General features: G+C 37.2%; 1 protein-coding gene across 9 annotated transcripts in view; it reads right to left on the bottom strand.

Annotated features, from left to right (window-relative positions):
* RAD50 (RAD50 double strand break repair protein) overlaps nucleotides 1-15,195 on the bottom strand; it is a 204,758-nt gene that overhangs the window by 20,036 nt on the left and 169,527 nt on the right. For all 9 annotated transcript variants that reach the window (XR_009353895.1, XM_059174533.1, XM_059174532.1 and 6 more), the window contains 4 exons: nucleotides 15,022-15,114; nucleotides 14,837-14,950; nucleotides 7,874-8,001; nucleotides 5,561-5,785 (listed from right to left, as the gene is read on the bottom strand). Coding sequence is in view for 8 of the 9 variants with exons in the window: in XM_059174533.1 (XP_059030516.1) it covers nucleotides 5,561-5,785; nucleotides 7,874-8,001; nucleotides 14,837-14,950; nucleotides 15,022-15,114 (560 nt within the window). In the remaining variant the exon portion in view is untranslated. The remainder of the gene's footprint in view (nucleotides 1-5,560; nucleotides 5,786-7,873; nucleotides 8,002-14,836; nucleotides 14,951-15,021; nucleotides 15,115-15,195) is intronic.

Below are 15,195 nucleotides of genomic sequence, written 5' to 3'. Positions count from 1 at the left end.
GGGTTTCAACATTCACAAAGGTTAAAAAAATAAGAGTTTCTTACTTGGTGCATGCATAGATTTCCATGAGCCAGGAAGCTGTATAATGTTAACTTATTCACTCACTAAGAAACAGGATAGAAGATGTATCCATGGAATAACCCCCTAACAGTCATTCTGGAACTCTAGCTTAATCCAAAATCTTAGCAGTATTAATTAAAAAAAAATAACTAACATAATGGGCTCATTCAGTTTTCAGAGTAAATGAATCCAACTTGTCTTAAAATATGAGCTTTCCCAAACTTGTATATTCCAAAGTTATGACTAGGTGATTCTGGGGCCACCTTTATTTTTATCATTAACTAAAATAATCCTCATAGTGAAAGCAGGGTCCTCCTGTCTTCCTGAGCCCTGTGATCTGAATGCCACTGCTTAAGGCTGGTCGGTTGAGTACGTACTTCCTGACCAGAAAACAACTTAAAAGAGAACCTGTCTATGAGGAGGACATTTTCCTTTTCAGAAAACAAAAACAAACAAACAAAACCTCAGGTAACTGATAAATCTCCTGCCACAAACGCCTAGGAACATGATAAAGATTTTTAACAAAAAGTATTTTACATGCACAGTTGCATTTGTAAGAAATAAAAGAAAATCCCTATGTGATGGATATAAAAGACTAAAAACCAGCACAGTCAGTGTGTGATCTGATACTGCAGCTAAATTTGGTTATTATTTTCATAAACTTAAGATTGGGTACTATCAACCAGGACAGAACATGAGGCATAGGACCCAAGTGAGGCACAGAGTTAGAACTGACACAAAGGCTGAGACTCTTTAAGAGCTGTATCATCGGGGCACCTGGGTGGCTCAGTGGGTTAAGCTGCTGCCTTCGGCTCAGGTCATGATCTCAGGGTCCTGGGATCGAGTCCCGCATCGGGCTCTCTGCTCAGCAGGAGCCTGCTTCCCTCTCTCTCTCTCTGCCTGCCTCTCCATCTACTGTGATTTCTCTCTGTCAAATAAACAAATAAAATCTTAAAAAAAATAAAAAATAAATTAAAAAAAAAAAGAGCTGTATCATCAACCTTCAATGAAAAAATGGAAAAGTAGTAAGTTGAATATTCAAACTCCTGGGCAAATAACTTAAATGGATGGGTTTAAGGTTCAGTGTTTTATTACTGGTATACTTCAGACTGAACTGAAAAATTAACATAAAAACTGGACCCAGGGCAGTCTATCCCTGGAGCTCCTAGCAGATCAGTATCAAAACTGTTATGTGGAAGGACATTCACACAAAAAGGTTACAAAAGAGTCTCACAGAAAAACAAAAAAAGCACCAGGAAAGATAAAGTTACAATTAAGCGTTGCATAAAACAAAAAAATAATTCAATAGGGATTAGAATTAGCACAAACAATAGCAAGAAATAGACTCATGTGAAATAAAAAAATGGTAACGTAAGAACATAAAATATGAATATTTGAATACAGACATAAAAGAAATTGAAATCCTAAGGACAAAATAGGAAAAAGCAATTTATGAAAAAAGAAAAAATAGAACTTACAGAAATGAGAAGTTAAAAAACAAACAAAAAAAAAGGCAACTGTTAATAGGTAGGATGAACAGCAGCTAAATACCTGGAAAATATTTATGAGGAAGCCAATGAGTTTATTACCAGTACGTGCAAGCCTATGGAGGAAGGAATGAAAAGGTTTATTTATGTCTGATGAGAAATGAAGGGAGGAGAATAAAGAGAATTGAGGAAAAGATAATTTAAGAGAATTTCCTAATAGTGATGAAAGCTATCAATCCTCAGATCAATGAACAGTACCTGAACAAAAGAACTGAAAACAGACCTATCTCTAGACGTACCCACAAAAAATGCAGAATGATGAAGATAAAGAAAAATCTTAGGAGAACCAGAAAACAAAGGTATATTACTCTAAAGGAATAATTAGAATGATTTTTCAGCAGCAACAGGAGTCAGGAGAAAATGGACTATTTTCAAAGTGCTTAAAGGAAAAAAAAAAAAAACCCTCTCGATCTAGAATTCTTGTGCCTAGCTAAACTACAAGATTGAGAGCAAAGACTTTTCTATGACTGAAAGAGACTTCACTAATAATTCTACACTAAAAAAATTAGTAAGGGCTGCAACTTGGGAGCAGGGAAGGGAAACAAAACCTAAGGAAACAAAGAGTATGATTTTTAAAAAATTGGTAAACAGGAGGGTTTATCCAAATAAGCACCAAGGATGAAACCAGTGTGCAATTATTACTAATTTGAGATGGTATAAAAACACTGAGAAACTAAAATACTAGACAACAGAAACACAGCAGACAAGCTCATTTGTATTCAGGAAGAAGATCAAACAATTTACAGTAGAACCATGATTTTAAAACTTTGATGTTCATCAGAATCACCAAGTTTTTTTTTTTTAAATTTTTAAAAGATTACTTATTTATTTATTTGACAGAGATCACAAGTAGGCAGAGAGGCAAGCAGAGAAAGAGAGAGGAAGAAGCAGGCTCCCCGCCAAGCAAAGAGCCCGATGCGGGGCTCCATCCCAGGACCCTGAGACTATGACCCAAGCCGAAGGCAGAGGCCTTAAACCATTGAGCCACCCAGGCACCCCCACCAAGAAGTTTTGTTAGAACACTGCCTGCTGAGCCTTGTCCCTCAACATTTCTGATCCAACAGTCTGAAGTGGAGGCTAAGAATTTGCATTTCAAACAAGTTACAAGGTGATGCTGCTAATGTTGCTCCAGGACCTCTTTAAGAATCAACACATTTGATTTTAAGTCAAATATACTAACTAAAAATTTAAAGTGGGTGTGGGGAGTGAGGGGGGTGGTAATCTGAGTGGCTCAGTTGATTAAGTGGCCAACTCTTGATTTTAGCTCAGGTCATGGTCTCAGGGTTGTGAGACTGAGCCCCATGTCTGGCTCTAAGTCTGGCAAGCCTGCTTGAGGTTCCCTCCCCCTCCCTCTCCCCACCCCTCCCTTACTCTCTCTCTCAACAAAAACAGCAAAAAAAGGGTAAATAACCAAATAACTAAAGGAGACTAGATCATTTATAACCCAAAAAAGGGGAAGAAGAATAAACAACAATAAATCAACCCCAGAGAAGGCAGGTAAGTTGAGAAAAAGGAAACAGAACTAAATATAATTCTATTATCAACTAAAATGAATTAAAAGGGCAGTTTTGTTTTGTTTTTTTTTTAAAGATTCTGTTTATTTATTTGACATACAGAGATCACAAGTAGGCAGAGAGGCAGGCAGAGACAGAGAGAGGGGGAAGCAGGCTCACCATCGAGTAGAGAGCCTGATGTGGCACTCGATCCCAGGGTCCTGGGATCATGACCTGAGCTGAAGGCTGAGGCTTTAACCCACTGAGCCACTCAGGTGCCCTAAAAGGGCAATTTAAAAAATCAAAGATGATCAGACTGAATAAAAAACAAAATTCTGCTTTGTTTAATATATCATAAGATTGTAATAATTAAGAACAGTCTCAGAAATGGCAGAGTTAGACGAAGTGACTAGTGACACAGAACAGAAAATCTAGAACCAACTTGTACAAAAAGGGAATTCTGATATATAACAGAAATAACACTGCAGATCATTAAGAAAAGGATTAGCTACTCAAAAACGACAGCCAGGATGGCTGGTTATCCAGGGAAAAATGAAACTGGATTTCCACCTCACAATGTATGTAGAATTCAATTTAGGATTTACGATTAAATACTTGTATGTAATTAAATGTAAAAAGCAAAGCTAAAACTTTTAGAAGAAAAAACAGCAGTAGAGGGGCGCCTGGGTGGCTCAGTCGGTTAAGCATCTGCCTTTAGCTCAGGTCATGATCCCCGGGTCCTGGGATTGAGCCCTGCATAGGGCTCCCTGCTCCGAGGGAAGCCTGCATCTCCCTCTCCTGCTCCCCCTGCTTGTGTTCCCTCTCACTGTGTCTCTCTCTGTCAAGTAAATGAAACCTTAAAAAAAACCAAACAAATGGCAGTAGAAAAGGAATTCTTAAGACACAAAAAGCTAATTAAACAAGATTTGTCAATTCAACTACCTGAAAATCACATCTGTTCAATAAAAGACTAACAAAGTGGAAAGATAAACATAAAATGCTTGAGAAGATACTTATAATACATGTAACTAAAAAAGAATTAGGATGCAGAAGAGATAAAGAACACAGGCAGATCAGTACCACCACCAAGACATTAAAAATGGATGAAAGACACCAATGCTTCAAGGAAGAAAAACAAGATTAAATATGAAAAGATGTTTATAGCATCATTAAAAATCAGGGGACTACCGATGAAGACAATACTACTGTACACCCACCAGATTCACAAAATTTAAGAATATGAGGAATCTGAAAGGCAGGGTTGGGGGTAGTGGGGGTAGGAAGGGGAAAAAAAAAATGAAAAGATGGGATTGGTAGGGAGACAAACCATAAGAAACTCTTAATCTCGGGAAACAAACTGAGGGTTGCTGGGAGGTCAGGGGGTAGGGATAGGGTGGCTGGGTTATGGACATGGGGAGGGTATGTACTATGGTAAGTGCTGTGAATTATGTAAGACTGATGATTCACAGACCCGTACCCCCGGGGCAAATAATACATCACATGTTAATTAAAAAAAAAAAAGAGAGAGAGAGAGAAACTGACAAAATCAGTATCAGAGGATACATGAAGAAAAAATCTTTACATTCTGCTAGCAGTGCAGATTAGTAAGACCACCTTGGAAGACAATTTAACATTACTTTGTAAAATTGAGTGCAAAAGGTTTTACTTATACATACAACCTAGAGAATCTCTTACACCTTTGCTCCAGAAGACCTCACAAGAATATTCCTAGCAGCAAAGATATTAGTAAAGACCATATACCATGCAGTATGGTATATTCCCATGACAGAATTCTGTACATCAGTGAAAATTAATGAACTAAAGTGCTAAGCAACATGAGTATATAAAAACAAAACAAGAAAGGCAATTCCTAGGAGAGTACACAGAATAGTGTTTTTAAGAGCTCAAAAAATAGGGACGCTTGGGTGGCTCAGTCGGTTGAGCCGCTGCCTTCAGCTCGGGTCATGATCCCAGGATCCTGGGATCGAGTCCCATGTGGGGTTCCTTGCTCAGCAGGGAGCCTGCTTCTCTCTCTGCTTCTGCCTGCTTGTGCTTTCTCTCTCTCTCTGGCAAATAAATACATAAAATCTTAAAAAAAAAAAAAAAAAAGCTCAAAAAATAAAACAAAACCCTACATATGATTTTTTCCCCCAAAGCATAGAAAGCAAAAATCTGTGTCAGTGATTATAGGGAGTAGGGGATGACAGAAAGCGGAGATAAGGAGGAAAAGCATCTAAGTGGATCCCAGTTAGTGACAATGGAAGAGTTCTTGGAATGGCTATGCAGGGTGGTATCAAGAGTACGCCTTAAGATTAAGATGCTGTAAAACTTAACTTCATAACTTAAGTAAGCATACATGTGTGTTTTCCCATTCTTTAATATAAAAAAAAAGAGGAAAATATTACTAAAATATGCTAGTTGATATTGCAGTGGGAACCAAATCCCCAGTCCAGTACTTACTGATCAAGGGTCTTATAATAAATGTCCAGATCCTTGTTCACGAGCTCTGTTGTTCTCATAACAATCAGCATTTCCCTGTACTTTTCTTCTGCATCCCGATATTGAGGTTCTCGAAGTTCTCTCTTAAAATGAATAATTTCTTCCTCATAACCTTTCTGTCGCCCTACTGCCAAATCGTGATTTCTTTTTATATTGTCTATTTTTTCTTCCAACTTCTGTTGTTCACTATAAAAGGTAAACATGACAATTAAGGACCATTTTTAGCTTTTAGCAGCCTGATGTGGAAAAGCCCGATCTCTCTAGATATGTAAGTCTCTCCTTGCTTTTTATTTAAGGCTTTAGTACTAAAGAAAAAATTCTTAAATCTCTGAAGCGTCCAGGTTTCTGAACAGCTGAGTTCTGTCTTGAACAAGGAACTCTCATAACACATCAACACTGAGCAAGGTCCTCACTTTTAGACACTAACTTAAAAAAAGTACTCCTGGTGACTAGATTACAAATTCACAAAATTCTGTTTGTGAACGGAGAATGCACAATTACCAACACTAAGACGTTACTGAGTAATAGATGTCATCATCCTGTTCATACTACATCAAAGACGAAATACAATTTCATCTCAAACTATTAGTTTCTGTGGTAATACTCAGTAAAGGTTTGTACTCTATGAGAACAAAATTTCACTTGCACAAGTGCAAGCCTAAAAAAAAGTAAAATACCCAAACTTTTCTTGTAACTAGCAAGATAATACAGATTTGTGTGCATTAAAAATCTTATTCCTTTAACAATTACTTATTAAGGACCTTCTTACTAAGTACTGCTCCCCAGTTTATGGACATCCTTATAGAACTGGCCATATTATCTGTTTTATTGACACTTCTGTTACATTCTAGTTGAAAAGAGATTTGAAAAAGAACAGTTGTACTTAGTAGTCTGAATGAATATTAAAAAAAAAATCACTGTTATGTGCCAAACATAGAAGAAATTTAAAAAATATCTGGTTTTAGTTTTCAGTAGCAAAGAATAAGTTGTTTCAACTGTAACTGTCTTCTAAAAGCTTCACTCTTTCAACTTCCCCCTGAGAGCTCTAACATTTCAATGTCAAAGAGCTGAGGCTTAGGAGCTAGAATATTTGTCTAGCTTTTGTCATAAATTCCTGTGGATTTTTTTCTCAAGCTCAAAATGTTCTAATGCTTTAGAAATGAGAATGAAGATGAAGATTATATCTTCAGTTATAAAGTCTGTTATAAAATCAGTTATAAAGTCTGATTTCTTTTATATATGAAAGATTTTAAACAGCTAAACAAAGAGTACTTACAATAACATAAGATTAAACCATTTGTTAGGTTTTATCAAGTAAATTAAAATTTCATTAAAATACCATTTAGAAAAACTTACACATTCTTTGATTCAGATTTAAAGTCAAGAAAACAAATGAAAATCGTAAGGGAGGGCTGAATAAATGGCCTGTATTTAGCTAAGATAGTTAAGAAATCTGTTTGGCTCTAGTGCCTTAGCATCAACCAGTTCCTTAGATAATTCCTAAGGCAACTCTAAGGCACACAAGGCATGAACAACATCATTTCTGCTGTAGCAGGAAGGTAGCAACTAAAGAAGTATCAATAAAAGATGAAAGAAGTAACAGACTAGGGACGCCTGGGTGGCTCAGTTGGTTGGACGACTGCCTTCGGCTCAGGTCATGATCCTGGAGTCCCGGGATCGAGTCCCGCATCAGGCTCCCAGCTCCATGGAGAGTCTGCTTCTCTCTCTGACCTTCTCCTCATTCATGCTGTCTCTCACTGTCTCTCTCTCAAGTAAATAAATAAAATCTTTAAAAAAAAAAAAAAAAAAAAAAAGAAGTAACAGACTAATCATTAAAAACAAAAAACAAGCAGCTCTGGCTGGCATGCAATTACAACTGGAACTATCTAGAATGGGTCTCCAATGACAAATCACTTTGGCAATAAGTCCACTGGCAGTATTAGACACTGTATAAGCTGTGACCCAGGCATGGACCACAGACCATATGTGCTCTTTACACTTGATACCATCATCTTGTGAAGTAAGCTAACAGAAATCTGGGACTCTGCATATTTAAACCTGCCAAACAGGTTTGTAGGACTATAAATTCTGTATTACTTCTTCAGTAATTCAATTGTAAAGCCATGACATATGGTTGTATAAAAATTCTGTCCACCTTCCTATAAGTCTCAAGGGACATATATGATAAAATTCTCTTTTAAAAAATATGTATTGAGTATTCTTCACATTTCAATAAAAAGGACCTTTATTTAAAGACTCCTTTTAAAAACATACTTCTTCATTTGTAAAACCTGCATTTGACCCATTTCCTTCAAATGCTGTTTTCTTTCTTCTTCAACTTCTTTTAGTTCCTCATTTCTTTTTCTTAAAGTAAGGTTATCCTGTAGCCATCTCTCTTGTATCTAAATAATATCAAATTGGTTAACAAAAATAATCAGGTTACAACATGTGATTCATAATACACAATTGCTGACAGTACTAACTCTGCCTTCACTTAGAATCAGGTTAAACTCAAACAAAAGAGGGAGAAGCAGGAGTGAGGGGATCTTGAGACTTCGAATAATATGGACAGCCCACAAATACACAAAACAGGTATTTAAATGATGAAATAGAAGAATATAACTATGTTTTAATATATTTTTTAAGATTTTATTTATTTACTTGACAGATTACAAGTAGGCAGAGAGACAGGCAGAGAGAGAGGGGTGGGAAGCAGGCTCCCCACTGAGCGGAGAGTCCGATGCTGGACTCAACCCCAGGACCCTGAGATCATGACCTGAGCTGAAGGCAGAAGCTTAACGCACTGAGCCACCCAGGTGCCCCATCATGTTTTAATATTTTATACCTATACCCCATTGGGATCATTTTGCATGGGAACCCCACAATAAAGCTTACTGATGTAAAAGATCACAAAAGGGAAATATACTATCAAAGTCTCACCTCACTTTTTTTTCCTAGTTGTGTTTATCTCTTAACATATGCTAAGGCTGAGATTACTGTTAGGCATGTCAAATAACATCTTTACCTTCAGGTTGACAAGTGACAGTCACAAGGCAGTCAGAAGTTTCACAAAGATGGTACCTATCTGCATACCTGATGGCACTTTCCCAGTTGAAAATACAAGAAGTTGCCTAGTTCTGAGTAGTTCTAGCCTTAAAAAGAGACCCATCATGCAACAGCAGCAACACCAACAGAATTATTTCAGTAACCTTCCTGGTGATTATGAACTATGTTGTCAAGAGCCAAACAGGAAATAGTTTATAAGTTGACTATTTGGAATGCAGGGAAAAAAACTGCCTGCAGAACTAGATTTGACTCATAAAAGTCTTAATATACAAAACTCATCCCAAGTTCAGAGTCCAGACTTCTCAAAGGGGAGACTAGGACCATCCTGCATTAACCCTTCCAAATGAAATAAACACAGTGTTATGGGAAGTGGGAGGGAGGGGCAAGTATTTGGTAGAATCTTCTTGCCAACAGTAATTGCACAGGAATTACTAAGGTGTAAGGATTTGGGAGGTGGGCCAGGAGGGAAGCCAAGGACTTCTGTAACATGCTTAACCTTGCAATCTATGAATCACTATTCTGAGGTGGGCTTTTTTTAAACTGTCATTAAGGTCACCTTTAGTTTTCCTGCAAATAGTAATACAAATCCATACACATCTATTAAGGGCATTATTATAGGCAGTTAAGTAACTAAAACGATATGATTGTAAATATCCCTTTGTTGCCAGGCAACCTCACGTACCACTGCAGTTGCTGTGACTCTCAAAAATTCGTCCCTAAGAGACTACACTTGGACTTATTAGGAACAGAAAACTAATAAGAGTTTCTTTCTTTTTTCTTTTAGGTCAGCTTCTAGTTGCTCTCAGTGATCATTTTGAAAGACTGTATACAGCACAGTAGTTAAACAGCACAAGTTTTTAAGTTAGGTACATTTGGCTCAAAACTCAGCATTACAGCTGATGATTTGATGACTTTGAGCAAATGAGCTTAAATTCTGAGCCTCAGTTTACTTAACATGTGTAACCTGGTGGTAATAATACCACTTGTCATATAATGCTGATGTTAAGATTAAATGAATGAACATGTATGTAAAATAATCAGCACAGTGCCTAGGCTCAGTAATTGATAGTGAAATGCTTTTTGGGTCAAATCTATCCTTGTACTTTAAGCAGTGAGTATTCAGTCTACAAAATATAAAGTATCAGAGAAAGAAGAAAGAAAGCCAGATACAGTTAAAATATAACAGAATTGTTTCTCTGTATGTAATATTAGCAGTGTGGCAATGCTGGGTCAAGTTCTACTTCTGTTACTACTTTTGTGACCTCAGGCAAGGCAGGTCACCTCCAGTTCCTTTCATCTAAAAAATGAGGGAGGCAGATTATTCAACTTCCAAATTTCTTATTCTGTGGACTGAATTTCATAGAGCATGAGCATGTAAATAAAGTACTGTTAGGCTCAAAATATAAACCCCAGTTATTTAGCCCTGATGACAGTTAATGTACGAAGTGGGGTACCTAAAGCAGGCCTAAAAATTAGCTGCATTCTAGGTAACTGTAATGGAGCAGCACACTGAATTGACTGCAGTTCAAGTTCTACCAAGTCTGGCTGGGGAAAATGCCATTAATTACAGAGAATGGCCTGAAAGTTCTGCAGTGCTTTAGGTCAGTGACCGATACATTAGAACCCCTGGGAACTTTAACAAGGCATAGTTGCTTCTGCCCATGCCCCAGAGATTGGCCTATAATGGAGACATAGACATGTATGTTTTTAATAACCCAGGTGCTTTTTTTTTTTTAAATTGAGATGTGGGGTGCCTGGGTGGCTCAGTGGGTTAAAACCTCTGCCTTTGGCTCAGGTTGTGATTGCAGGGTCCTGGGATTGAGCCCCCATCAGGCTCTCTGCTCAGCAGATAGCCTGTTTCCTTCTCTCTGCCTGCCTCTCTGCCTACCTGTGATATCTATCAAATAAATAAAATCTTAAAAAAAAATTGAGATGTAATTGATATATCATAAAGTTCACCATTTTAAAGTGTGTAAATCAGAGGTTAGTATACACACATGTCGTGCAACCATGACCACTAATTCCAGAACATTTATTACCCCCAAAAGAAACCAAGTACACATTACCAGTCAATGTATTTCCTTTCTCTCTCTTTCCCCTAACCCCTGGTAACACTAATTTGCTTTTTGTCCCTTTGGATGTTCACATTTCATATAAAAAGAATCACATAATATGTGGTCATTTGTGATTAGATTCTTTCATCATGTAGCATAAGGTTTATTCATGCTGTAGCATATATCACCATTTCACTCCTTTTCATGGCTGTATAATATTCCCTCCTATGATGTGACGGTTAATGTTACATGTCAACTTGGATGGGCCATAGTATGCTCAGACATTTGGTTGAACATTATTCTGAGTGTATATTGGAAGGTATTTCTGAATAAAATTAACATCTGAGTTGGGAGACTAAAACGGGCTGTCCTCCCTAACGTGGGTGAGCCTCATATCAATTAACAACAACCTGAATAGAACAAAAACACCAAGTAAGAGGTACCTGCTCCTGTCTGAATGTATGAACTGAAAGAGTGGTCTTTTCCTGCCCTTGGACTTGAACTGAAACCTTGGCTCTTAAACCCTGACATTCAGCCTAGAAATATACCATCAGATCCCCTGAGTCTCCACCTTGCCAACTACAGATCTGGGGAATGTTCAGCCTCCACAATCATGTGAGCCAATTCCTTATAATAAACTTTATAAAAATTTGTGTACACGTATATATCCTGTTGGGTTCTGCTGCTCTAGAGAACCTAATACATACGGACATACCCCACTGATCCATTCATCGGTTGATGACCATCTGGGTTGTTTCCATATTTTAACTAATGTTAACAATGCTGCTATGAATACTCTTGTACAAGTTTTTATGTGAACATGTTAAAATTCTTCTTGGTTGTACACCTAGGAGTGGTAAACCCAGGTGATTCTGATGGGTGCCTTCTAACTAACCTTTGCTCCCTAGAACACTCCAACATTTATTTTAGGCTTCAATCACACAGTATGCTAAAGAACATCATTAATGGAAGATTAGAAAAGATGCTGAAACACACTGTGGGGGAAAAATAAAAAAGGAAGGAAGACCAAAAAAAAAAAAAAAAAAGAAAAAGAAAAAAAGCCTCAAGAGGTTTGTTAAAGACCTGGCATTATTAATCTACACAGTGTCCTCCTTTCCATAAATGTTTCCAGGAAACATTTATCCAGAGGGGAAAAAAAAAATTTGTTTTTAAAATGGGAAGTGGATTCCTTTCAGCTCTGAAACAATGTAAATCTTAACTAATTGTGACTTGTGACTTCCTATCCTATTCTATTCCCATCCTATCCTATTCCTATCCTCATGTGACTACTAGAATCTTTAGCAAGCATATCACATTTCATGGGCTACACTTTATATACTTCTCTCCTTGTTTTACTTTCTTGTCCTCATTTCTACATTGATTCATTTTTCCACTAAATTAAAATGTTATTTGGCATTGCTCAACGTATATAATTTATTAAGTCATTTCTAGAACAAAGCAGATTACAAGTCAACTAATAGAATCAGATCCACGAAGTTTAGACCATCAACTTGAAAAGGGTCACAGGTGGGTAAATCTTAATAATCTCTGTATACATTTATACATGGAGAGACACTACTGATTTGTAGACTGTGATTTTCCTTTAATTTTTTAAAACAATTTAAAATTTCTTTTATTTATTTATTTGACAGAGAGAGAGAGAGCAGAGAGCCCAATATGGGGCTCGGTCCCAGGACCCTGGGATCATGACCTGAGCTGAAGGCAGAGGCTTTAACCCACTGAGCAACCCAGGTGCCCCGGAGACTGTGATTTTTAAGCTGACAACCAATATATAAGTGAGGAATAACTAAGTATCTCATTACACATGCCATCATAAATTTATAGTTACTTACCATTCATTAGATGGCAGAGATTTTTTTTTAAAGATTTTATTTTTGAGGGGCACCTGGCTGGCTCAGTTGGTGGAACATGTAACTCTTGATCTAGGGACTATGAGTTTGAGCTCCATGTTGGGTGTAGAGATTACTTAAAAATAAATAAAAAGTTGGGTGCCTGGGTAGCACAGTAGGTTAAGCATCCAATTCATGATTTCCGCTCAGGTCAAACATGACCTCAGGGTGGTGAGATTGAGTCCGGTAGTGGGCTCTGTGCTTTCCGTGGAGTCTGCTTGAGATCCTCTCTCCCTCTGACCTTCCCATTGATGTGTTCTCTCTCTCTCTCTCTCACATAAATAAATCTTAAAAAAAATAAAACATTTTTAAAAATTAAAAAAAATTTTTTTTGAGGTATCTACACCCATCATGGGACTTGAACTTACCACCCTGAGCTCAGGACCTGCATGCTCCACCAAATGACCCAGCCAGGCACATCTAGATGGCAGAAATTTACTTTTGACTAATATTTATGTATTTGAAACCTGGCGCTATGGTCAGGTGCCCTGCAGACAGCTGATATGGCTAATCTTCAAACAGATTTTAAACCAGCATTTATAACTAAATGATTAAAGCGTTCACATAGCAAATTTTGTTAATACAACAGGAATACAGAAATGGTGTAAAGACATTAACTATCATGCTTACAAAAGGAATGCTGAAAATAATTTCTCAGTGATTTATACTGGCAGAAATTAATTTCCTTAGTAGGGAAAATGATATAGCAATCAACTGATAAAATAACTGGAAATATATAGATATTTTACTTACAACTTCTGGGATTATTTTACCACTATCCTTGTTCTGTGTGATTTTTATCTCACATTAAGGAAGAAAAGAAAGTGAGAAAAAATAGAGATCTATATGTAGGATATTCATTGCCACCATCTACAGCAAGAAAAAAGTGATCAATTTCTGGCACACCCACAAAGCAGAGTATTTCAGGATCATTAAAAACAATATAGTGGGGGTGCCTGGGTGGCTCACTAAGTTAAGCAACTGCCTTTGGCTCAGGTCATGATCCCAGGTCCTGGAACTGAGCCCTGCATCGGGCTCCCTGCTCAGTGAAAAGCTGCTTCTCCCTCCCCCTTTCGTGCTCCCCCTGCTTGTGCTATTTCTCTGGCAAATAAATAATCTTTAAAAAGTCATGAGCTCTTAATGTAAATATACAAAATTATTAAAAAAAAAAAAAAAAAAAGAGGGGCGCCTGGGTGGCTCAGAGGATTGAGCCTCTGCCTTCTGCTCGGTTTATGATCTCAGGGTCCTGGGATCGAGTTCCGCATCGGGCTCTCTGCTCAGCGTGCAGCCTGCTTCCCTTTCAATCTTTCTGCCTACTTGTGATCTGTCTCTGTCAAATACATAAATAAAATGTTTGAAAAAAGAATGTGGTAGATCTGTGAGCTGACTTGATATATAAGATCAAACTGCATTAAGTGAAAAAAGCAAGGTGCAGAATATGAATGGTATGATCTCATACATTTAAGTAAATACACATATACACAAAATATATTACTGATCTCTCCACCTGCTGATAAGAGTAAGAAATTTCTTTTTAAGATTTATTTAACAGAGAGAAACAGCAAGAGGGGGAACACAAGGAGGGGAAGGAGAAAAGGGAGAAGCAGGTCTTCCACTAAGCAGGACCCTACGATCAAGACCTGAGCCGAAGCCAGACACTTAATGACTGAACCTCCCAGGCGCCCCAAGAAACTTCTTTGAAAACAAACAAAAAACTGTTAACGTAATGACATCTAGGAGTGAGCTGAGACAAGGCAGAAAGGAAGGGAGAATTTTAATTTAAACTTTTTATGTTTAAATATTTATATTTAAAATCAGCTTTGGGGCACCTGGGTGGCTCAGTCAGTTAAGCGTCTGACTCTTGGTTTTGGCTCAGGTCATGATCTCATGAGCATGAGTTCAAGCCCTGCACTGGGCTCCATGCTGGACATGGAGCCTACTTAAGATTCTCCCCCCTCACCCCAGTTCCTCCTCCAGCCTGCTCACACTCTCTCTAAATTAAGCAAATAAATAAAAACTTCTATGTTTAAACTTTTAATAAAATAGGAAAAAAGGAAGAAAAGATTATGTTATTAGAATTGCTTTTCTCTACTGTATGTATTTCTACTTAATGGAGCTATTGAAAACAAAAGTAGAAATTAAAACATAAAGAGAAGAATGTTATTGGTCTAAGTGATATCATAAGCAACTAGCAAAAAAAGACCTACCTTCTGTGTATCAATATCTTGTCTCATGATTCCCATGTCTTTATTTATATTTTCTTTGTGTTTCTCATATTCATTTAGTTGAGCTACTACTTTATTAAGTTCATTTTCTTTTTGCTACAAAAAAGAAAATTCTTTAAGCACAAGAAATAAAAGTATAAACAAATAATAATTTTGTTTTAAATTACCTTCTTATAGTCATCTTTCCCATCTTGAATATAATTCTCAATGTCTTTCATATAACCATGAATATTTTTAACCTTTTCTTTGATATCATTCATCTGTGGAAAAATATTTTAGTATTTATTTAATTCGTATGTTTATACACTGGTTGGGACCAGGGCATATCAGAAGATTTATTG

The sequence above is a fragment of the Mustela lutreola genome, chromosome 5 (assembly GCF_030435805.1).
Source record: "Mustela lutreola isolate mMusLut2 chromosome 5, mMusLut2.pri, whole genome shotgun sequence".
Taxonomy (NCBI): Eukaryota; Metazoa; Chordata; class Mammalia; order Carnivora; family Mustelidae; genus Mustela; species Mustela lutreola.
This window is presented reverse-complemented; position numbering and strand designations above follow the sequence as displayed.